Below are 26,443 nucleotides of genomic sequence, written 5' to 3' on the forward strand. Positions count from 1 at the left end.
GCACCGCGGGTCATGTGACAAGAACTAACCAATCAGCTTCATCCTTTCCCGTAACAACGTTGAAAGCTCAGCCAAGATGAAGGAACAGCTGATCATAGTTGTATATGGATTGCAATTTTGAAATAAATTTAGTAGCAGAGCTAGCCTACTGCAAGCGATTTTTAGAGCTGCAAATCCATTTATCCTTTGCTGAAATTTCCGCGTCTCATGGAGAGAGCACATCATTGTTGCTTAGCAAAGACAGACGCCTCATGAGCGCTTCTGCCCGAGCGCTTTGGAAAGAAGGAGAAAGATGCGACTAGCGTTTTCCACGCGTTTTTAGGTGCGATATGTGAACGGCCCCTAAGGCACTCGCTCACTCAGCACGCGCTGAAGGCTCGTTGCAAAATGTCTAATGCATTTAACAGACCAGAAATAGAAGATCCTCCAATAACCAACAGGTCTGGTGTTTCGCTGCACTTTGGATTCCCTGTAAGCTATAATGGTGATGACAGAATGAATGGTAAATAGTAAGGTCTCATATCCGCGGCTATAACGTAAATGAAGCCTACCAATCGACGCGGTGATGTCTTTTGCCCTGTTTGAGTCCGTTGGAAATGTTTGTCTAAATGCTGCGGGGATAGTTTGTTGCGTGTATGTTTCTCCTTTTTTCCGTCTTTTCCCAGATACTGACACACTAAGGTGATGTCGGCGTAAATGAGTTGACATGTTTCAAGTATTCCCGCTGGTGGTGTTTTTTTTTTTTTTGTATTCCTGCTGGTGTACCCTATTGTCATGTAGCAGATGCGACCGTTGTTTTTTTATCCACCACTCTCTTGCCATCACCATAATAGCTTACAGGGAATCCAAAGTGCACCCAAACACCAGACCTGTTGGTTATTGGAGGATCTTCTATTTCTGGTCTGTTAAATGCATTAGACATTTTGCAACGAGCCTTCAGCGCGTACTGCGTGAGCGAGCGCCTGACTGAGTAGCCTAACATAAACATATAAGCTGGTGTTTTTTTTTTCTTTTTCGGGGGTTTCAGGGGCGTTGCCTGTTAGGTCGTTTGGGTTATTGGGCTACCTTGTTGAACGCATATCATTATATTTAGATTATTTTTATTTTTTTTCAAATATAATTAATTAGTTCAACGAACCGTTCGGGACATAATGCGTACCGCGTACCGAACCGAAAGCCTCGTACCGAATGGTTCAATACGAATACACGTATCGTTACACCCCTATAATATATACATATATATACATACATAAATAATTCCATACAGTTCACAGATAGAAACGTGTGTATGGCTTTAGTTCACTTTAATACCCTGATTTTAATAGTTTACAGTGGCAAAAAGATTATAAAATAATAATCAATTGAACAAATTCATTGAAAATGCAGCTTTCTGGTCATTCTGGCCAAGAAGTGTCCATTTACCCGTGCAAAGGCACGTTTGATGAGCGTGGGCATCTGCTATCATTTGCAGTAGCTCATCAGCTTCACTGAGATTCAGCTGTATATCGCATTAGCTGTGCTTGTGTCGTGGCATTCGGTGAGTCTGTGAATGCATTCCTCTTGAGGCTGACAGGTGACCACATTACAGATGAGCTCAAAGAATGACCCGCCTCGCATTTCAAGAGCTAACAGATAGACTTAACGAATCGTTTCAACCTATTACTGAGGCTACAGCGCAGTGTTTAAGTGCAAACATGCTTCCTCCAGGAACGACAACATTAATGACTGGAGTAGGAGGAAGTGTAATTGTTGTGCCTTGTGGAAAATAGCCTTCAAAGGTGATACACACACACACACACACACACACACCTGTGAACAAACAAACAAGCACACACAGTGTAGGAGGCTCTGAGAGCAGTGCTTCAAAGACTGCAGCACCGGTCTGATGTTTCTGCTTAAAGGCCGATGTGAAAGAAAGCGGAGGCTGCCGTCGCCTCGTCCGCTCACCTGCCCGCTGGAGACTGACATCAAACTCTGAATAAAACCAACACATCAGTAGAAGAGTAAAGATTTTTAGTTGAAATCATTGTCCTTGGTGATTCGTAGAATGTGAGTCAATGGCTACCGGCACTTTGAGAGTCAAAAAAGCATATACAGACAACACAAAATTAATCCCTGTGGCTCCTGATGATATATCGAGGTCTTATGAAGCAAAATGATCAGTGTGTGCAAGAAACTGAACATTTTTTACAACGTAATCCAAAGCCTCAGATTCTTTTCAAAAATGCTAATTGATTCTCGTGAATAGTTCATTTCAGTGAACTGATTCAGTGAACTGATTCACCTGTTCGTTTACATAATCATGCAATGACATAACGTATATACTGTTACATTAAAGTACCAAATAATGATGTGAAACGTGGATGATTTACATGTCTAAAACATATAAAGTGGATAATCTTGTCTCATTCAACTTAAATGCATCTTGGTTTAAAATAAACGTCTCTTTCTGTATGTGAGCTTTGAGATTCAAACTCTTTTGGTCTTCACTGTTAGTTTACTGATCTGACTGACTCATTATATGAATAAAATCTAGTATCCCAATGACATTACCAATTGACATTGACCAAATGTAACTGCATTTATGTGCAACATTATAAAGTCTGTGTAAACTCATCTTTAATTCATACTAACAAAGTACGAGGTTATCTAAGTTATTCAAATTAGTTTTCAGGTTTGTGGAAATTAAATTTTGGAAGATATTTCAAGTTTGAGGCATTTTAGTAGCAACTAAATGAGCAGAACTCAATATTCTGTTGGACTTTCTGAGTCATATCTGTGAATTTGCTTAAACCTGACAAGAAGTGAAGATCATAACTGTGTTTCAGTCCCAGAATCGCTAAATTGCCCACGATTCCCATCCCTGGTTCCCCAGGGTCGACTTCATTGTCTAGACACTAGATGTTTGTCTTCTTCTGTAAGTTCTTCAGGCTAAATTAAATGCCAGGGTATTTGTGGCTCTATCAGAACCATGTGAGATTTCAGGAAATCAATAGAACTCTTAAAGCAGCACCATATAGGACTCGGACTAAAGGTCAAGCCGGGTGGCACGTAAAAGTTGGAAGCATGTGGAAAATAACAAATAGTTTGAGATTCCTCCAGGCTGGTGTTTGGTTCCGGTCAATACACACTTACAGCAAAGACAAGAAGAGTTTGAATCTCAAAACTCACATGCATAAAGTTTATTTTGGACAAAGATGCACTTTGACTTTAAGTTAGTGTTTAAGCGCAGCCGCTTTGTTTACAGTTACATTACATCTGAAAAATACTTTAGATTGTCAAAGGGAGTATTTATATAATGACTTTTAATGTAATTTATTTCATGAAACATCTTTACTTACTGAGAACAACTGAGGGACTTATCACCAGCTATTGCAAAGGGTGAAACATTTGCTGTTACTCAAGAAGTAAAACAATGCATTAGGAACAGGGCGTGAAAACTTTTGAACTTTTGATGATTGCCTGCATTTTTCATTCGAGAAAAATTGTGGAAAACCAATGTTGTTAAACATAATATGCAGAGGAAAATTAACTCCACTGCAGACCTTTTGCCTTATATACTTTATTAGTATTCCAAAGTTTTGTTACAAAACTTGTGTAATCTATCAAAATGCATTAGAAATTACTTTTTAATGTGTCTTTTGTCATCTGTAGTTAAATGCATTTTTAAAGTAACCTGCCCAACCCTGCAAGTGTGTTAGCACTTAAATAAAAGGGACAAATTAACATTTTTATGGTTTCTCAATGGGTATGTTTACATGGACATCAGTAATCTAATTATTTATCTTATTCGGAATAAGACAATATTGTGATTAAGGTGTTTGCATGAGTTGCTTTTAGAATATTCCTTTCATGTCCGGCATGTTCTGACACTTCGATAATGCAAATAAAATAGGAATATTCTACATGGCTTTACTTCCACTATGACTTTAACTATGACGGATTAAGGTAATCAAAAATCTCTGTTTACGTGGTAGATTCTTCATCAGAGTATTGTCTTAATCGTGTTAAAATCGGTATATTGTTGTACATGTAAATGTGCTGAATGATTATGTAAAAAGGTCATTTTGATTCTTTTTTTTTTCAGAAAGTGATTCAGTAAATGAGTCAGATTAATTCTAAATGACTCACATGAGCTTTAATTCAGGAAATTGGACTGCATTGGTCATGCTGTATGTTTTTGCGACGTGGATCGCTGGCTCTTATCATATCACATACAGACACCTTTTTCAGGTTTTCCAGCTAATCAGTCTCTTGATAGCTTCTAAACATTGTAAGCCCTCGACGGCTGCATTCGAGTCCAAACAACATTATTAGAGCAATAATGAAATTTTGAGACATTTGTGGTGTTTGAATGCCTCCAATCACAGGCCAGATTACGTGCGGTATTTCATTGCACAAACCTGTCGGGATGTCGGAGCAAAGCTCTGTGAATCATGGGATAATTAAGCGAAGCGTTCTCATTCATATGGCAGCTTCTGCTGATTCCCAGACCACCGCTGGCTCTCACAGTGAAGAGCGCTGGGTTTCTCTGAAACGTTGCTCTGTGTTGGTATGATTACGGCTGCCATCAGTCGTTTAAATCATCAGCTGTTAGTCTATCAGCAGGTGTAATCGTTCCTCGCCATGTCACAGATAAACACATAGATATGAATACTGTGCACAGGGTCTAATTAGAATGCAAATGTGATTGTGTTTCTCATGATGGAACGCTATTAATTTGAGATTTTATCTGCAGGATATAACAGCCATACTTATGAGATCATTGTATATTGAAGCAAAAGAATACAGCCGCTAGAAGCACAGATTAAATCTATTTAATTTGTATTACATGAAAACCATGCGTTTTTTATCAAAATATTTTTTTTTAATTTGTACAAAAATAATAACAAATAACAAATAAATATATACAAAATACAAATAAGTTATATATATATATATATATATATATATATAAATATGTGTGTGTGTGTGTGTGTGTGTGAATGTGTGTGTGTGTACACATAATTTTATATAATTAAAATGTTTAATTGCATTCAATTACAATTTTATCTATTTAATTACAAATGTATATATTTAATGATTTAATATATAAACTGTAAAAAATATATGTTTTTGAGGTATATAAACTATATGAATGTGTCTCAAAGCAAAATGAAATACACATATATATATATTTATATATATATATATATATATAATTTTCATAATTTAATGTTTAATTAGATTTCATATATTTAATTACAAATGTATATATATTTTTATATAAAATGATATTTTTTATATTTGTCATTTGTAATTTATATAATTAAAAAATTATTAAAATATAGAGTGTGTTATGTACAATATATGTGTATAATTATAACATATATAATTTAATATCTAATTTGTTTTAATGAATTAATAGAATTTCTATGTAAGTTCTATATATAGAGAGAGATATAGTTTAATTAAAGTTAATTAAATCTTATATTTTTGTATTTTTAATTTCTTTATTATCTTATTCTGTTCTTTTTTTCTATTTTTCAATATGGATTAGTTTTTATTTTTTTCGTTTTTTGAATGATTTTCTGCTGTTGTGTATTTCATGTTGCGCTGCATGAAAGCTGCATTTAATCGCATGGCAAAATTATAATAACTATAATTGACTGTTTGTCATATTTGGCTTTCAACATGCAGATTAAACAGTCTGGCATTTAGATCTGCAATCAGTGTGAAAAAAGAGCAAATTAGATCCGTATGAAATTCTAATTATAATCCTTTCAGATGAACTAAGCAGATGCAATTAACCAAAAAAAGAAGGAATTGAACTTCATATCCTTTTGTTACCTTTCTCTCTTTGGCTGGAGTGCAGGAAAAAGCAGGCAGGTGGCAGCTCTCCAGATCGGTTTGTGTTGCAGTCGCTTCATCAAAAGCTCTACAATCAACGTAATAAAAGTTGCTACTTTCATCAGACATTTCTGCTGATCCCGTCCCGCTCTAAACTAGCCTTTGTCCCTTGGCTCTTGCAGGTGCAAACGCGGTAAATAATAGATGAGATTCTGGCCAGTTCATTACATGGACATTGGCTCTTCTTCAGAGTTTGCTGAACTTGTTTAAGGATGACTTTCAGCTTTCTTTAATCATATTAGTCAGTAATACATTTCATTAATTTTTCATTCAGTGGATGTGAAGTACAGATCAAATATTACACACTTGATACAGTTTAAAAATTTGGGATTTTTTTATTACCTTTAAAAGCATTTATTTGATCATAATTAATAACAATAAAAACAGAACAATTTTGGAATTTTATTACAATTTAAAAGATCAGTTTTTTATGTGAATATGTTTAAAATGTAATTTATTTCTGTGATGTGTCTTCAGCGTCACATGATCTTCAGAAATCCGAATAATATGATGCTCAAGAAACATTTCTGATTATTATCAATGTTGAAAACAGTTGTGCTGCACAATATTTTTGTAGAAACTCTGAAACATATTATTTTTTGATGACAAGAAAGTTCAAAAGAACAGCATTTATTTGAAATAAGAATATATTGTAACATTATAAATGTCACTTTCGATCAATAATATGAATACAATTCATATAATATTATATAATTACTTTATATTACTATTATTAATGTTACTGACCCCAAATTTTAAAACCTAAATAGCGGAGATTCTGGAAGAAAATCAAGAAGAAATTCTGGAAGAAATTCTGGAAAACCATCTTCGTGGTTTGATGTAGGTCACTGTAGATAAAGCATTGCAGTCATTATTTAGTCTGTTTCTTGCCGACTGAATGTTGCTGTTGGTTTCGGGTGTTATAATAATCTGAAACGGTGATTTAAATGTGTCAGAGCGCCCTCATCAACGCCCCCTGATTAACCCTAATCACTTTGTTCGTTTGGAAGAATCGTTTGGTCCTCTCCGGTCAGAAAAAGTGCAGTGAACGTACAACTTTTGTTTAATTCATTGTGACAGCTGAGCAGAGATGCAGTTTATTCAGAACGAGACGATTACTCTTTAATGAGGGCCGTATGAGAAGATGTTAGGATGGGTAATTCAGTTTTAATGGAAACGGAGGAAAACGTAAGAATTTACTTGCATGAAATTGACAGCGATGGCGATAGCAGAACAATGCTTGTGGTGTTTGACCAATCGGACATAACCTCAGGTTTATTTATTTTATTTATTTCATTAGTGATAAAACATATATATGTATGTTTGTATGTTTATATATATATATATTTTTTTTTTTTATTCTAATTATGGAAAAATGACTTTATATATTTTACATATATTAAATGAAGTTAAGAAAAGAAAATATGTCTATACATATTAATATACATTATTATAATGTACATATCTATACATATAGATTTTTTGTAATTTAATATCTCATCTAATACGTCATTTATTTGAAATGTTTTATATATTATTTTTACTTAAAGATAGACGGACAGATGGATGGATTTTTTTACATTTTTTTGTTAAACTAAAGGTGATCTCTTTTAGGACAGTATCGTTTTTGAATAAAATGTATTCCTCTTACATTTTCTTCCTGGAAATACACCTGCTCCACATTTTCACCAAACAAATGCAGTGAGAGTGTCGTCTTCAGTATAAGTTAAACACAGACACTTTTCCCTTGTATTCTTGCGAGATGTGCCGGCTTTGTTTCTTTCTCGTTTTTTTTTTTCCTGAAGCTTGGATCCTGCAGCTCAGGGCTTTAGAAAGCTTTTAGAGAAACGCTCTGCAATCGATCAAACACACTGCTGTCCCTGCTCCATGATATTAGGGCCGGAGCTGCTTTCTGGACGCTGGTTTGAATTCTCCACACGGGCTTTGTGTCGTTACAGAGCTTCTTCCGGCTGTCCGCCCCTGCGCTTGGCTCTCAGTAATGAGCACAGGTCAAGCGTCGACTCTTTCTATCTCAGTGGCCATGTCAGTGTCTTCTTAGCTTGGCTTCTTGCAGCCGCTGCCCTAAATACTAAAATAGGCTAGTTATGCTGCTCTGAGGCTAACCGGCTCGGATAGAAATAGGTTTGTTTTGTTTTAGTGAACACAGTATGACAGTATCACCCATGATTCAACAGGACTGAACAACATCTCTAACCAAACCTCCATCTGCCGTTGTTTTTGAACTCATAGAAAAGAGATTCACAGTTGAGATTGTTTTTCTGAGACAAGTGTCTCCTGTTTCTCAGATGCTTCTCCTATAAGAAAAAGGCCTTGAGTGTCTGGGTTTCAGTGGAGATCTATACAATGCTAACTCAAAGCTGCAGTCCATAACTTTTGACGGTTAATAAACAGAACTGCGTGCGTCTTGCTGAAAAACAATGTCGCCATATTTTCTCTCTATGTCTACAACAAATCACTTTTCACTATTCACGTAACAACGTGCAGAAAGATGGAAACTTATCTCTAAAGATTCACAGCGGTTTATTATAATAGTGTTCTCATTAAAATGTTATGTATATGACAGTCCCAGTCATAGTTATTAATATTCTTCATTGTTGTTTGTCATTATGGAAAGAGAAGCTTAAATCTAATAGGGGTGGTTGGATTTATTCATGCACTTTAAAAAAATATTTATTTAAAGCTTCTTTCTTTTCAGATTCTTATTTTTTTTAATTATCATAATAGGTTGGATATTAACTTATTGGTAGAAAAACGGTAGTTCTGTGTGAAATCAGACATTTGAGCGTCTCCATATAACCAAAAATGGCATGATCATAAGACTTCAGTGAATATTTTCTGTTAATTGGGAGTCGAATCAGGCTCCTCCTATCAAAGAATCAAAATCTTCATCTACTCTGGGTCACCCCTACAATATAGAGTAATTTTTGGTTTAGTTTATTTATTATTTACATATATATGTAATTAATAAAGGTGTTGATGTATATAATTATATTCAAGATATTACAAGAAGATGTGTGCTATATCGTTTTTGTAATGTGTGTGTGTGTGTGTGTGTGTGTGTGTGTGTGTGTATATATATATATATATATATATATATATATATATATATATATATATATATATATAAATAATAATAATAATAATAAAATATGATATATATATATATATATATATATTTTTTTTTTTTTTTTTTTTTTTTTTTTTTTTTTGAATTATTAAATTATTGTGTCTATATCTATTTATTCAGTGGAATTTTAGCAAAAACCTCTTAAACAGTGTTGATACTTGAGTGAAACTAGTCTTGGCTATAGACCCCGTCGTGCTGTAGAATATCCTCATCTTGGGTCTGGGCAGCTGGATTTGGGTTCTCCGGGCTCCACCTGTCTGATGTCTCCATCCATCTGTTTCCGACGCTTCGGCCACATTCAGCACGTTCACTTGGCTCTCGCCTGGCTCTCTCAGAGCGGCCGTTCGGCTGCTTCATCATGATTTACGAGGGACAGGTAGTGTTTATGATGCCTGATCTGATTTGGTCTGCGCTGCAGAGGTATACAGATCCACATGTGCAGCGTGAGACGCATCACTGCAGATCTCCAGCCAATGCAGCTCCTTAAGTGAGATTTGACTGGATTTTCAAGCTAATTTGTGTCAGTATTTATGGCCGGCTGTGGGTAAAATGGACTCTGCTGTGATGGACTCAGAATATCAATGCATTCACTGTAGCTGCCGGTTTCTCTGTGCAAAACTTTACTTGTTGTTTTAAGTCTGTGTGAGTTCTCTGGAGCACAAAAGTATGGTCGTATGATTTCTCTAATGTGGAAAACAGGGATGGAATCACGGAATTTTCTGTATAAAGTGGAATGTCACGGAATTGGTCATATTTTGTCAATACACGTCCTATGGCTAAAAAGACTAGTGTCTGTGAATATTAAACTACAAAGTGACTTATAATATGAATCCTGCATGTGTGTCTGTGTTTATGAATGGTTTTAGTGTCTCACTAAATAAGGAAATAAATACATGAACGACATCTCCAAAACTGCAGTTTCATTTGAGAAAAACTAGCGTCATATCATATATACACAAACACAAATAATATATATACAGGTGCATCTCAATAAATTAGTTAATTTATTTCAGTAATTCAACTCAAATTGTGAAACTTGGGTATTAAATAAATTGAATACTCACAGACTGAAGTAGTTTAAGTCTTTGGTTCTTTTAATTGTGATGATTTTGGCTCACATCTAACAAAAATGCAGCAAATTAAAATACTTCATAAGACCAATAATAATAATAAAAAAAACATTTTAAGTTAATTGCTGGCTTTCTGGAAAGTATGTTCATTTACTGTACATGTACTCAATACTTGGTAGGGGCTCCTTTTGCTTTAATTACTGCCTCAGTTCGGTCTGTAATGGAGGTGATCAGTTTGTGGCACTGCTGAGGTGGTCTGGAAACCCAGGTTTCTTTGACAGTGGCCTTCAGCTCATCTGCATTGTTTGGTCTCTTGTTTCTCACCTTCTTCTTGACAATAGCCCACAGATTCTCTCTGGTGATTTCGCTGGCCAGTCAAGCCCACCAACACCACGGTCATTTAACCAACTTTTAATGCTTTTGGCAGTGTGGGAAGGTGCCAAATCCTGCTGGAAAATGAAATCAGCATCTTCAAAAATGAACTGTTCCATGACATTCTAATTTATTGAGATGCACCTTTATTTGTTTGTGCACTAGTTTGTGCACTTCACAGTAACTGCCTATGTAGTGCTTTGCATATCAGCCACTTACAAGGGTTCAGTTTCAGTTTGGATTCTCCCTATAAAGGCACCTTTTTTTTTCTCCTAACCGGTGCTAAAGCAGTGGATCAGTTATGAATAGCGCGTGATGCAATCCATGCAGCGTGGCCCATAATGCAGAGTAAGAAGCCTTGGTTTGTGTGCTGTGTCCCGCAGGTGCTGGAGGCTGGTCCCCGCTGGACTCTAATAAGTACCAGTGGCTGGAAATCAAGCTGGAGCAGCGGACGGAGATTACAGCCATCGCCACCCAGGGCCGATACGGCAGCTCTGATTGGCTCACACGCTACCTCCTCATGTTCAGTGACACGGGCCATAACTGGAGGCCGTACCGACAGGAGGATAGCATCGGGGTAAGGCTTGAATTCTTCACCTGAAAACATGCTCTGACGAGATAAAACGCTAAGCATGCTGCTTGTCTGTGCAGAAGTCATCATCTCACTGAGAAACTCGTATGTTGTTTACTGGCTCCGTGCATCTCTGTGATCTTCTGTTCTGTAGTTATGACTCTCCAAATTTGCCAAATTTGTTTAACTGGTTTTGGTGATTGTTCAGATGTGTCTTGGCCTGAACAGCTACCGGGTAGATATTAAATTTTTTCTGTTTTATAATAGAAATACTTAATATTATATTATATTATATTATATTATATTATATTATATTATATTATATTATATTATATTATATTATATTATATTATATCATATTATTGTAAATCTCCTTCTTCATTGTGCAATCTTAAAACAGATATATTTAAAAACAGATTTAATCTTTATCAACCTCTTTATGATATTTTGTCATTTAATTTATTATATAATTTTTTTAAATAAATGTTATATTAAGTAATAAATTGCATATATTTTTTAAAAAAATTATTTTTAAAAATTTTATTTTATAATATAATATAATATAATATATAATATTTAATATTTATAATTTATGCATTTATTATTTGATTTATTTATAAATTTAATATACATTTTTAATTATAAATATAACTTTCCTCATTCAATGTGCAAATATTTTATTTAATTTTTTTAATATAATTAATTTGTAATAATTTTATATTTAGTATTTATGGTTTATTTACATGTATTAATAATTTATCTGATTTATTTAGATATTCATTATAAATGTAAAATTGTAAATATAACTTTCCTCACTCAATGTGCAATCTTAAATACTTTATAACTTGGTTTCAAATTAAATGTCTTTTTAATGATTGTATATTTAATATTTAGAATTTGTTTTCAATTATTTATTCATTTATTCAACAATTGTTTTTGAACATCTGAATATAATTGTCATTCTTCAGTGTGTAAAGTTAAATCAGATTCAGAAGCACAGATCTCAGGCTCTCCAGTGAATTCAACATTAGATAAATGTGTTATTGAAATGAGTTTGTGAGTGTGTGAGAGGGTTTATTTAGTTTTGACACTCAGAGAATATCTGCTTATTGAGTTTCACATCTTTTGTCGTCTTCACGTTTGGATGTCGAAATGCTCTGCAATCTGTTCTGTGAGGTTTGCACTCAAGATTTATTGATTCATATAACTACTTTTGATTCAAGATGTGGATTTAGGCTACATTTGACGACCAAACTCAGTGACAAAAACAAGTTTTGTGGTTTTTTTTTTTCAAAAAGTGTTTTTTTTTTCTTCTTTACTTCTTTATTTTTTTGTATGCATTAGAGGCTAGCTTCTGTTCACCAAGGTTGCATTTATTTGATCAAAAAACCTTACAAATAATAAAAAAAAATGTTCCCTTTGTCCAAATGGTATGAAACCTTCTACGGCTCTCAACACTTTCTAGATCTACAAAAACAAAACAAAAATAAATTGGAATGATATCTGTTTTTATGTTAGCGTGACAAAATTTGTGACACTCTGGGTTTTCGCAATCAAAATATCATCAAAATCAGAAACAACGCAGAACAAATCGACAGAAATGGCACAAATAAAGTGGCACACTTCCACCAATGCAAAAAACATCCACAATGCTAAATTATATTGCTCACAACACACGTACACACACACGTACACACACACACACACACACACATAGAGGAATACATTTTTGAGACTATAGAAACTGTTCTCTTATCATTTATCAAATAAAATCATCCAAAATGCAGAACCAACACAAATATAAAGTGGTGACACTGACACCAACAATTTGTACACATACACACACACACTCACATACACATATACACAATTGTGAGAATATAAAAAAACTGCTCTCTTATAATTATTAAAAAAAAATCATGCAAATTGCAGAACCACCAAAGAGGGAGAGAGAGAGTGAGTGAGAGAGAGATGACAGGATGAGACAAAACAATTTAGCATGCACATGTAACGGAGGCCAGCGAGTAGTGCTGTGCAGGTAAACCTCACTCCCCGATCTCAAGAGACGCACTAGCGACAGACGCTAGTGGCTGTAGCCATTTAGCCTCCTTGTTAGTGCGTCCGCCTCCCATGCCGAAGACCCGGGTTCGAGCCCCGCTCGGAGCGAGTGCGAGGAGCGTCAGAGAGGACCTGGGTGAGAGGGGTTACACACACACACACAAACCTGCTCCAACCCCATCTACAGAAGTCCAGTGGTTTACCATGCTTACTGCCTGCAATGCATTGTAATGTAACATTATTGAAAAACTGAAAAAATTGCTAAACTTTCACAAAAAATATTTTATTTTTGTTATAATTGTGATTTTATAATATTTAGATATGAATCCAACTGAATCCAACTTGTGAAAAGACATCTTTCAGGTAGTCAAATAGCAAATAGCATATAGTGGAGCTCTATGTATCGGGACATATATCGGGAAGGGCTCCACCGCTAACCTTAAAGGGGGGGTGAAATGCTATTTCATGCATACTGAGTTTTTTTTACACTGTTAAAGAGTTGGATTCCCATGCTAAACATGGACAAAGTTTCAAAAATTAAGTTGTACGTTTGAAGGAGTATTTCTGTTCCCAAAATAATCCTTCCGGTTTGTCACAAGTTTCGGAAAGTTTTTTTCGAGTATGGCTCTGTGTGACGTTAGATGGAGCGGAATTTCCTTATATGGGTCCTGAGGCACTTCTGCCGGAAGAGCGCGCGCTCCCGTATAGCAGAGCACTGAGAGCACAAAAGACTTCACTGATCAGAGCGAGAGCGTCGCGAAAAGTCACAAAAGAAGTGTGTTTTTGGTTGCCAGGGCAAGACAACCCTGCACAGATTACCAAAGAAAAAACAGCATTAAGGGACCAGTGGATGGAGTTTATTTTTACAGAGCATCAACGGAGTTGTGCAAGTGTTTTTGTTTGTTCCCTGCATTTCGAAGATGCTTGTTTTACAAACAAGGCCCAGTTTGACGACGGATTTGCACATCGTTTATTTCTTAAGGATGATGCAATCCCAAGGAAAAAGGGTCACGATCGTGTGTTGGAACCGCAGGCGGTGAGTAAAACTGCTTCAAATATCTCTGCCTCCTTGTTAGTGCGTCCCCACCCATGCCAGAGACCCGGGTTCGAGCCCCGCTCGGAGCGAGTCGTTGCTGATGCTGCTCTCGTTCAGTTTCAGCCTCTGAATCTGATTCTGGATCATAAATATACGCTGAATCTGACTGTAAGCCATTGTTTGTTTTGGTTGGTTTTTCCCTCACGGTAATGTCACAGTTTCCACATGCTCTCAACGCAAAAGCCTACTGGCGCTCGTGATTCTTTAGCTCCGCCCACACGTCACGCCTCCAGCCGGTCGTGTTTTTCCGGGAAAAATCGGTACAGACTATCTTTCTCTTATGAATATAATACAACTAAAGACTTTTTGGAGTTATGAAGGATGCAGTACTAATCTATAGGTACTCAAGATTAACAGGATATTGAGTGAAAACGAGCATTTCACCCCCCTTTAAGGGCTAAAATAAACTTTTTAAGATTAACCTTAATAATTACAGTATATAGTTGCACGTAATTATCAGAATTCTGTGCTGTTTTCTCCTGCGGTCGGGGAGCCATTTTTATGTCTGTATCCATCATCAGTCTGCAGTGAGAAACGCTAGTCACGATTCCGTCTGTCACGAGAAGCGTTTAGAGTTGAAGACACGAGCGCCTGTGTTTTATTCTCCTGTGAGAGCCAGAGCTTGTCGCTCCAGACGCTGGAGGATTTGCACCTTGTCTCTTGATATATTTCACAGGCCACTTTAGAGCAAATGAGATGCGCCTCCTCAGCAGGAAACAGAGCAATTTGTAGGGTTTAACGCTGCACTCCAGCAGACGGATGATGCCTTCAAACACACTGAGAGCACTACTCACCTCCCAATTACTCCGAGCACACAAACTCCAAATTGTAGACATCTCTGGCAGATATAAGGACAAAATGAACGCTCCTCCCTGCAAAATAATCCAGAATGACTCTACTTGTTGCCTCCGTTTGCCTCTTATAATGGCCAGCAGGACCTTGATTATGAAAGCAGCCTGAGGTGGTTCCAAATTGGCCGAGCTAGTGTTTCACTGGTTTTGGTGGTTATTCAGCTTGTGTCTCAGCCTAAACAGCTGACTTCTGACAACTGTCCTCTTTAGGGTAACGTTAGTCTGTTTGTCTAGCGCTCCTGACAGACAGCGATCGTGAAGTAGAAGAGAAAGTGAAACCCGTCTCACTTTGAACTCGTTTTTTCAAAATTCCATTCCGGAAAATCATAGCAATCAGCCAACTTCACATATCCATAACTTTTGTAACGTTCAAGCTGTCTATGGACAAAATGAAACCAGTTTTCGACAAGAACTTGAGCTTTCACATGGTATCAAAACTTAATAAGGTAAAATTTCACCATGTGTTGGGTTTTCCTAGATTGCATCACATATGTTCCATTCAGAGTGCATTGAAGTGTGCGAGACGTGGATTTAAATTGTATTATACTACGAGGCCGTTGAATGCTTGAATCTGATTGGCTGACAAACATTCTAAGGTGTGCAATTACTTTCTATTATATTCTATTATATTTTTATCAGATAGCCTATATAGTGTTGCATCTTAAAAGGCTACACATGACATTATAACAACGCTGTTTAGAGACGCAAAGAGGTAAGTTAGTTAGAGGTAAGTGTCTCTGTCTCTCTCGCTCTTTTCCTAATAACTTTATTAAGTAAATGCATTATAATGCTATCAACTTCTCAAGCCTCCATTACCAGCTTTAAAATTAAGTTTTGGTACTAGCAAAAGAGGCATTGAATGAGATGCGGGAGAAATAGTCCTACTCACAATAACGATTTAAGGACAAAAACCGGACGAATCCTTTTAAATATAATATCTGATCGATGTTTTGAGGTGTGGTAACCGTAGTATAAGCGGAATAATTGACTCCGGGCCATTGAATTATTAGAAAAATAATGCACACTCGACCATTTTCAGAGGTATATGATGTATATGATGTCACACTTGTACGTGTGTGAAGATGTTGCGCAATGCAAATCCATTAATAAATGTTCCGAAGGGAATAAACTTCAACAGATTTCCCTTGCTCAGGGAGTAGGGAACAATGAACTGTATAGGTACAATGTCAATGGGAACACAGTTCATGCATGTCGTACTATGCCGTCTGACAAACTATTTTGTAAAGATTTTATTTTGTTTTGGCAAGTATATAATTATTGTACCCAGATAAAAATGTTGGACTAGTTATTTCAAGTTATTCCTGTTATACATACATATATATATGCATACATATATAAATATACGTACATATAGCATTGATTTCAACGCTAATTAAAAGTTGCTTTAGGATGTATAATAATAAATATAATAATACATATATTTTATTGATTTGTTTGTCCAGTTTACATGCTTACGGAGCCCCGCACACGACATGCAAAAAAACAATAATAATAAACTGTGCGCATGATTTACTAATTCGTTCCCTCAATTTACTAAATGGCACACGATTACTATTGCGTTCGCTCGATTTGCTGAATCGTGCGCACGATTTAGCAAATCGAGGGAACGAATTAGTAAATCGTGCACATGATTTATAAATCGAGTGAATGCAATAGTAAATCGAGGGAACGCTATAGTAATCGTGTGCATGTTTTAGTACATTGAGGGAACTAATTAGTTAATCGTGCACACGATTAAACCTTATATTTTTTTTCCGCGTGTCATGTGCCCGGGCTCCGTATGTGCTAAATATATGCTGTGATTTTTATTATTTTTATTTATTTATTTTTTTGTTTGTTTACACAATAAGAAACATATAATCCTAAACTTTCATAGCAATCCTTCGTCCGGTCCTGGTCCAGCCTAAACATCCAGTTTTAGTTGTGCGATGAGTGTTTTGTCCAGTTGGTTAGTGCTGTATTGATTTCCTTTAATACAGTGATGTGATGGAGAGAAGCACTGACCCGTGCTCATGTCCGATCGCTCTGGTCTCCACAGGGTCTCAGCTCGTATTATGTTGAATGTGAGATATAGACTGGTCTCTTCACCTGCCGGCCGAGTTCAGGATCAACTATCTGCATCTTTATGATCGAATGGGAGACTGAAGCGATGCAGGAGCGCATTAGTGCATCATGTCAAACCACACACATGTAACTCTGGTGTTCTTCTCGTTCAAGGCTTTCTCTGGGAACTCGAACGCTGACAGTGTGGTGATGTATAAACTCCAGCAGCCCGTCATCGCTCAGTACATCCGGATACAGCCGCTCCACTGGAACCCAAACGGCAGGATCGGCCTGAGACTCGAGGCCTACGGCTGCCAATACAGTACGAGTTCAACACTGACATACCACTGGACAGAAGATAATTCAATATACATTTACATTTAATCATTTAGCAGATGCTTTTATCTAAAGCGATTTACAAATGAGAACAATAGAAGCAATCAGATCAACAAGAGAACAACCACAGTGTACAAGTGCCATGACAAGTCTCAGTTAGTTTAGTACAGAACACACAGCCAGTTTTTTTTTTTTTTTAAACCTTGTGTTTATTTATTTAAATGTGATTCAAAAGCTTTCATATTATGGAGTTGGTTATTTATTTAAAAATTATTTAAATATTTAAATATAAAATAAAATACATTTTTTATAACACTTTATTATTTATTCATTCATTCATTTAAATATAAATTAGAATGCTATGTTTTTTTATTTGTGTATTTTAATTAATTTATGTATATTTATACTAATAAATGGATTTGTTAAAATAGGATTTAATCTTTTAAGTTATGAATCAATGTAATATAATTACTTATTTACTTATTAAATTTGATTTAAAAATATTTTATGTTATGAATTGTATTTAAATATTATTTCAAAGATTTTGTTATGAAAAAACTGTACTATTACTACTACTAATAATAATCATAATAGTAATTAAATTCTGCAAATTATGAATATGTATTTATTTATGTATGATTAAAATTTTTAGTTGTGAACGAATGTTTAGTTTAACTTCCTGAAGAGTAAAACACAGTGGCACTCTCAAAACATTCATCAACTGTCTCAACCAATGGAGTGAGTTTAGAGGCGGGGCTATGTGATAATGTACTCTTGTTTATGCAGCCAATAGAAGAAGTGTTTGGCAAATGTGTGACTCATTATTTTTGGATTTCAGTTTGGTACTGTTTACCTGTAATCACTGCTTTCATTTTAGTTTTGTGATTACAACCCCCAGATCAGCCTGTGCTCTATAATATGACAATTTCAATCTCCAGACACGACGTTATATGTTAAAATTTGAGAGCAGAGCAGTGTGTTTGAGTCTTACTGCAGCCCAGCGCTCTGGCTGATGTATGGCTGGTCTCTCAGAGGTCCTGTGGATGAGATATGTTTGTATGTCGCTGGAGTCACACAGGGTAAACCGCAGGGCAAAAGCTCCAGTCAACATACTACAGTGTTTATTTGCCTCAAGTGCATTAACAACATTTGGATTGTTTCCATGTTGATACTGTAAATACAGCAGATCATTAGAGACGGAGTGTTTTCTCTTCATTCATACAGATGAATAATTTATTACTGGGATCTGCAGGTTGTGTCCAGTGTCAGGCGTTTGCATCATCTCTGTTGACCTCAGGTTTAAACCTTCTCTGTTTAATTTAGTGAAGCTACTGTACCTGAATACATCAGGAGTGTCAATAGAGCTGCACAAACACTGTGTGCAACACCAATTATAAAGCACAGAGTTAAATACTTAAGAGTCAGGGGTTTGTTGACATGTCAGTCGACGCAAACAAACAGATCATTGTTTTGAAAGGGTCTCAGAGTCACAGTGTTTCACTCTTCAGGCAGTTACATCACACAGAGCATCTTTATTTATTCATTTCGTTTGTTTGTTTGTTTAACTTTCTCTATTGTGCTTTATATATTTATTTGATATATTTTATTATTTATAGTTCATTCATTTATTATAGTCCCTTGTTTGTAGTTCATTCATCTAAATATTTGTTTTGTTTTAGTTTATTATTATTATTTTAATTGTAGATTGTTATATATATATATATATATATATATATATATATATATATATATATATATATATATATATATATATATATATATATATATATGTATGTATGTGTGTGTGTGTGTGTGTACTTATTTTTTGAGTTTATTATTATTTTCTTATTATTATTATTCATCTAATTTATAATAGATTTACTAAATATAGTTCATTGTTTAATTTCCACTGTATTTGATAATTGTTTATCGTTTGTTTGTTTATTGATATTTCCAGTGTATTTGATATTTGTTATTCACTGAATTATGTAATTGTTTATTTAAGGTTATTAATTTATTGATGTATTACTGTTATTTATTTATTTTAGCTCATTAGTATTATCTATTATTGTTCATTATTAAATAATTAATTATTTTATTTATTTTGAGTTAATTTCATTATTTATTTATTTTATTTTTGTTTCTCTTTTTAGGTTCATTTAATTTGATATTTATTTTAAAAAAAATTATGTGTAATTTATATGTTTACTGTAGTCCATTGCAATTTATTTACCCTATTTCATTATTTAAATGTTTTTTGTTAATTATCTATTTTTATGTTTGATCATTATTATTATAAACTTATTTATTTTCGTCTATTATTAATTTTATTTATTATTTAATTCATTTGTATTTAATTACTCTAATGCATTATCTATGTATTTATTTTAATTAATTGTTATGCAATTCATTATTTATTTATTTGTTTAATTGTTTGTTTGTTTGCTTGCTTGTTTGTATGTATGTTTGTTGCAGTTCATTACAGTTTATTTACTGAATACATTTGAAGACTTGTTAACGAGAATAGAAATCAGTCATTTGTACTGCCTGGTTCTGAGTGGTTCAGCCTGATCTCTCAAGTTCTTGTGTCTGTTTCTGCTGTGTTTCCAGAGTCTGATGTGGTCAGTTTTGACGGCAGCGCTAGCTTGCTCTTCAGGCCGGATCCCAGCATCAGTCTGGCAGACAAAGACGTGTTGTCCATGAACTTCAAAACCCTGCTGAACTCTGGGATGCTGGTTCACATGGAGAAGAACAGCGGACACTCACTCACTCTGGAGTTATTCAGAGGGAAACTTCTCCTGCAGCTCAGAAAAGGTAATAAAATACAACTGCTCTAATTAGTAATTATATTCTTTCATGTTGATAAATGTCGATTTTGAGCCTATTTCAGTTTCAAGTCATTCAGTTTTAGGTAGACAGCATGCAAGCAGAGTGTTTTGGGCTACAAACTATATGTTAAAAGAATATGATATGATACAGCAATTCCATCCTTTAGTAATTCCACTGTACACTGTTGTAGACCACGTTAATGAATTACTGATTCATATATTTATATGCCATCTTTTTTAATTAATTAATCTCACAAAAGCTGTTAGGAACATGTAAGGATTATATTTCACCCCAAAAGCAAAAAAAAAAAAAACATAATTCAGCACAGTGCTCAGTGTCGCCCAGCCCACAGCTCTACAGATGTCAGCCAGAGAGACGCCCTACTCCAGAACATAGGAGGAGGCAACAATCCATGTGGAGTGGGCCCTCACCACCAGGGGGCAAGGCTCACCTTGGGATTGATGCGCTAAAGTGATGGCATCCACTATCCAGTGAGCCAACCTCTGCTTGGAGACTGCCTTCCCTTTTTGCTGACCTCCGTAGCAGATAAAGAGCTGATCACAGCTTCTGAAGCTCTGGGTGCGGTCCACATATATACAAAATGCTCTTACGGGACACAGAAACACCAAGGTTCACCACCTGATCGCGTGTGGTGGGAACCTTGGGCACATATCCAGGCTGGGGTCTCAGGACTATGTGAGAGCAGGCTGGCTCGAACACAAGGCACTCTTCGCTCACTGAAAATCCTTGGAGGTCCCCGACCCTCTTAATGTTACGATCAGGAGCATTGTATAAGCAGACAGGAACTTAAGCTCAGCTGAGTTTAAAAGTTCAAAGAGATCTCTCTGAAGACCAGCCAGGACAGTAGAGAGATCCCAGGATGGCACCAGGGGTGGCCTTAGAAAGATTTAACCTTCTAGTACCTCTCAGGAACTTAACAATGAGATTGTGCTTTCCCAGGGTCTGGCTCTGATGTGCTGTGATAACAGCCATATATTCTACAACCTTTCTCGAAGAAAAGAAAGCATTACTCCAATCGTGCATCTTCTGGGTCTTCTCGGTGAGAAGAACACCAGTTCATGAACAGACTCCACTTCAGAGCATAAGCTTGCCTCGTCGAGGGAGCTCTAGCCTGAGTAATCGTGTTTACCACCACCAGTGGCAGATCACTTAAGTCTGCCGTCCTGTTAAGATGGAGGTCCCAGAGATCTGGACATGGTGGCCATATGGTGCCGAGCCTCTGATAAAGGAGGTCCTTCCTTGGAGGAATGCCCAGGGAGGACCATAAGTTCCGAAAACCAGAACGGGAACCGGGATGCATACAGATAGAGGGTGCCACTCTGTTCCACGTGAGAAGAGATGGGCGAGAACGCAGCAAAGACATGCCCATAGGCTCGTAATCAACATATAAGTCATACACAAATGCAGCTTAAGCGTGTTGGGATGCCCAGACACTGATGGCAACGCTTGTGGCCGTCGATAGAGGACAGGTTACTAATGCAACCAAGAGAACACAGACGAAATGGCATCTTTAAAAAGACGCTAGTCGTCCATGATGAGAAACCACTCTGTTAGTTGAAGCACTGAATCAACAGGGACACCTCTGTTTGCGCCAACACGCCAACCAGCAACAGCTTCTTTCTTCCAGTCAGAATGAAAAGGTTGTGTAGAGAAGAAATCATTCACTCACTTGGCACCAAAGCAAAAATCTGTTGAGTAGATGCACCTGTTGCCTATTTATACACGTATGCACAGGGAGTGGCTCAGGTATGCAAAATTCATTGGCATTTTCTCTAAAAGTAAGAGCAGAGGGCTCTCAAGTAAGCCCCCTATGTCATGACTTCTAGTGACCTGCAGATAGGTACCATAAAAAGTCTCAGTGCCATACTTCCGGCAACCCAGTGAGTGCAGTATCCAGTGCATGTGCTTTTAAGCTTCCTTATCACTACGTTGCCCCGCCCGTGATGTCCATCCATTGGACTGATTACACACGTGATTTAGAGCTTGGTCATGCTGAAGGCATTCCCATAGCGTTTCTACAAAGCAAATTTCCTGTATTGTATTTCCTGAAGTCTCTCTGAGCTCAGCTGGGTCTGTCTAGAGGAGTTTGAAGGCCTTGCGTCTGTAAATCTGGGATTTTCCATCGTGAAGTACCTGCAGTCTAACTGCCGCTCTCTTTGCTTTCACCTTAATTTAAAACAAATCAAAGATGTCTGCCATCACTTATTAGAGAGAGTTTGCAAAGTGCTAAAGTGGTCTCTCGGCCAGGCTCTGATAATGGCTTGACTCTGTTTGTCAGAAATACATGTAGCACTCGCTGTTGTCTTTGCCGAGCTGATAATGGCCGCTTGTTCCTCTTGTTTAGATGAGATTTACTGTGCCGTAAGGACATTGCACTTCAAAGCTATAGCTGCATTCGATTGGGATCATTTTAGGGGACATTACATTCAGCCAGTGTTGAATATACATCACTCGAGATGGCTTTTAAAATGTTTTAGGCTTGAAGTACCTGCATATGAGGCTAGAAACTAAATAATGAAGAATAGATTAATATAGATATATTCATATATTTTATAAAACATTTTTAAACATGTTTTATTATGGGCCTTTTAAACCAGTTTAGCAGATATAGTTTTAATTTAATTATATATTTTTATTTTACAATTTTTTTATGATTTGTCATTTTAATTAGTTTTGGGGTGTTTTTTTTTCTCCATTTTTAAATATGGTTTTATATCTGCAATTTTATTTGATTGTGTAATCAGAATTGACACTATTTACCTTATATTCATGATCCTGCTGTTCAGATTTGCATGAGACAAATTTCATAACAAACTGTTATTATTTATGATTTTAAGAATTCTAAAGCATCGGTCAATGCGGACAGAACAATGTGTATTTAAATCCAAACTCAGACTAGAGAAGTTTGGGGCAGAACATGACCCACTGGAGCACAAAACAAACAGACAGCTTGATGAATGCAAACGACCAGCAGAATAAAACAGTTTGGGATATGGGGCATAAATCTTGATGTCACAGCTTGTTTGCAGATGTATTTTTCGGCACAGACAGAAGCCTGTATTTGCCAGAGACTAACATCTGTCTCTGCTTCACAACAACAACAAGATCGGCGCATAAGCTGCTGGGCTCGTCTGATGATCGGACCTGTGGCACAGTTTATTTTCTGAACCACTGCTTCTCAGTGCAGTCATGCTAAATTTATGCAGGTTTTCAGTTAGGGATGACGTGAATATTTAAAATACAATCGCGACAGAATGAATCCACTACTGTATGTTCCTCAAAAGACCCTAAATGTCCTTCAAATAAATTATACTGCAAACTTCAGCTTCCCCAGACTTGATATCAAATTCTACTTGCAGACAAAAAGCATGAGATCTGATGAACACAGCACATCCTCTGCTGCTGCAATCTTCACATTTCCAAATGCCAAAGTCAAACGTAAATGGCAAATCGAACACGTACATTTAATTGTCAAACTCGTACAGACACGCAGCATGAGATTTACAACCACAGACTGAGATGAGATAAGAAAACACAGGAAAGAACCATCCGTTTCACACAGACAGTTATGAGATTCAGTGAAGTTTCCTCCTGAGAAAAGCAAATATGAAACCAAAGAAAAAATTAACTACCGTCAAAATATTAACCCTGAAGGTGCCGCAGTATAACAGTCTACAAAAAGTTACTCAAAAAAAGAAAATTACTTTCTTTTGATAAAATAACCCAAAAAATAGTTTATAAATAATAAAATAAAATGAAATATAAAAACTTAAAAACTCGTTAAAAGACGAGGATTCATTCGCACATCAGTTATTCAGTATATATATATATATATATATATATATATATATATATATATATATATAATCTAGGCTGAATAATAAGCTTTTTAAATGCTATTTGAGCATTAAAAAAAACAACATTGACGGGGCAGTTCATTTCAGATTTTGTTGCTGATTTGAAATATGTTATTTAATCGCGAGTGCAGCGAGCAGTTTTTGAGATTTCAGGATTCCCTCATTCATTTAGATAGGATTTATTTGAGCTGCCCGGAGGCATTGCAAAGATGGCGGCGAGGGAATGGATTTTCCTTGAAAGGGACTTTGCTTTAACTCAACCAACCAAGTGTCTGACCACGACCTCACCCCTCCCCCATCCCCCAATCATTAGAATTTTCGTAGGCGGGATTTATTTTACTGATATTCTAATGGACCGCTTTGGGACATCACAAAACCCCGGAAAACAGTGCTGCAGTCCAAAAGAGCTGTTCGGTGTAGTTCTTGAAAAGTTCTTTAAAACAAAATATCTCCCTTTTGGAGTGGACTTTGAGATTTTAAGTTTGTATCTTTTTCTGTCCAATGTCAGAAACATACATGGCAGCAATGCCCAAACATACACACTACACACTGACCAAAATTCCAAAAGTGAAAAGCATAATAGGACCCCTTTAAAATTATGGTAAAATAAAATGTTAATATTAAGGGGAACACTTTAGTAAAAGGGGGAAAATTTATAAAACTGAATTTTTTTTAGCAAAATAAATATATTAAAAATAATATATTGTAAAACAGACTATTGACCATAATGTATTTAAAATTTAGCAAACTATTAACTTTGAGCTTTTTTAAAAAGCCCATAACCCCCCCCCCCCCCCCCCCCCCCCCCCCGGAATTATTTTATACCAGTGATTTAATGGTGATTTAGTATAACTGTATAATCTCAAAAGTGCACTCTCAAAAAAAAAAAAAATCTGAGACTGTGTAATGCTGAACAACCAAACATTTTATTAAGATAAATTATTATGTACATTAGTATATACACTAACAAAAAATATTCTGCCACAAGGAAACAAATCTAAAAAAATATATATATAATAACCTATTCTATTATAAACACTATTTACCCTCCAGTACACTCACGTTTATGTTGACAGCAAGATTCTAAGTTAAGGTAACTTACAGGTTAATTGACATTCAGTTACTTGCTTGCTAACGTAGCATTCTATCTGGGTAATACTATCACCAGGTAATATTTTCCACAGAATCTGCATTTGAAAGCCTGGTGGTCAGTCACTACTGCTAGTTTATTTTTGTGGCTAGCTAGTTATTTTGCCTGACGTGTAGCCTGTCAGATACCCCGCTGCCAATCAAATTACGGCGTTTCTTGTACTGTCGTTGTCCTGGTCGTTAGAATCGATCCAAATAGCAGTGCAAAGATCCAAATAGCAGTTCAAAGTAGCTTGCTAAATATTGGTGGGGAAAAATTAGTCATCTCAAAATATTGATAGGAACTAGTACCTAGCGCCCCCCCCCCCAAACCTACGCCCGTGTGTGTGTGTGTGTGTGTATGTGTGTGTGTGTGTATGAATACATAATAAATATACACCATACTCACACATACAGTGTGTAAACAAACTTTAAATAAAAATAATAAATAAAATAAATTATTTGGGAAAACAGGACTTGCTCGTGTGAGATTGCTTAACTATATCTTATTATATAAATATGAAAACCCATACAGTGTCATTTTCCATGATGATTCCATTTTCCTAAGATGAACCTATTACTATTAATGCATCTATTTTATGTTTATGGCACGCAACATGTCTATCAATTATTCTTCAGCTACAATCGGTCGGTCTGGCACTGGTCAGTTACCATCAGAATATAAACCAGCTCTGCTTTGATTTTACGAAGATCACAGCTCTGGTGTAATTTAACACTTAGTGTTCCACTGCTTAATATTTCATGATTTTTGTTCCTCTTAGGAAGCAGAATAACACCAGCCCGGCCTTGATCTGTCCTGTTCACTCGCATGACAGCCACACTCATATTAGTGTTTGAAGAGCCAACCTGATTAATAAAAAATAATACACCGTCAATCCGTCATCATCTGACTATGAAAATATGAGAATTGCCTGTCCTCTTCTTTCAGCTTTTTAAAAGTGTTCCTGAAATTTTGATCACGCATCAAGTATCAAAAATATAGCCACATGACCAAAACATTATATAAGTTAACATCACTTAAAAAATTATAAAATTACATATCTTTTTTAAATATAAGTAAAATAAAGCGTAATAATGATATATTACTCTTTATTAATATTTATAATAATTATACATAATAATACATAATCAT

At 35.9% G+C, this 26,443-nt stretch overlaps 1 protein-coding gene across 1 annotated transcript in view; it reads left to right on the top strand.

Annotated features, from left to right (window-relative positions):
* Window positions 1–26,443, top strand: part of cntnap3 (contactin associated protein family member 3) — a 198,804-nt gene that overhangs the window by 114,178 nt on the left and 58,183 nt on the right. Inside the window, exons 5-7 of the mRNA XM_052567688.1 lie at window positions 10,863–11,056; window positions 17,294–17,441; window positions 20,066–20,269. Of these exons, the coding sequence (XP_052423648.1) occupies window positions 10,863–11,056; window positions 17,294–17,441; window positions 20,066–20,269 (546 nt within the window). The remainder of the gene's footprint in view (window positions 1–10,862; window positions 11,057–17,293; window positions 17,442–20,065; window positions 20,270–26,443) is intronic.

Source organism: Carassius gibelio, chromosome B10, assembly GCF_023724105.1.
Source record: "Carassius gibelio isolate Cgi1373 ecotype wild population from Czech Republic chromosome B10, carGib1.2-hapl.c, whole genome shotgun sequence".
Lineage (NCBI taxonomy): Eukaryota > Metazoa > Chordata > Actinopteri > Cypriniformes > Cyprinidae > Carassius > Carassius gibelio.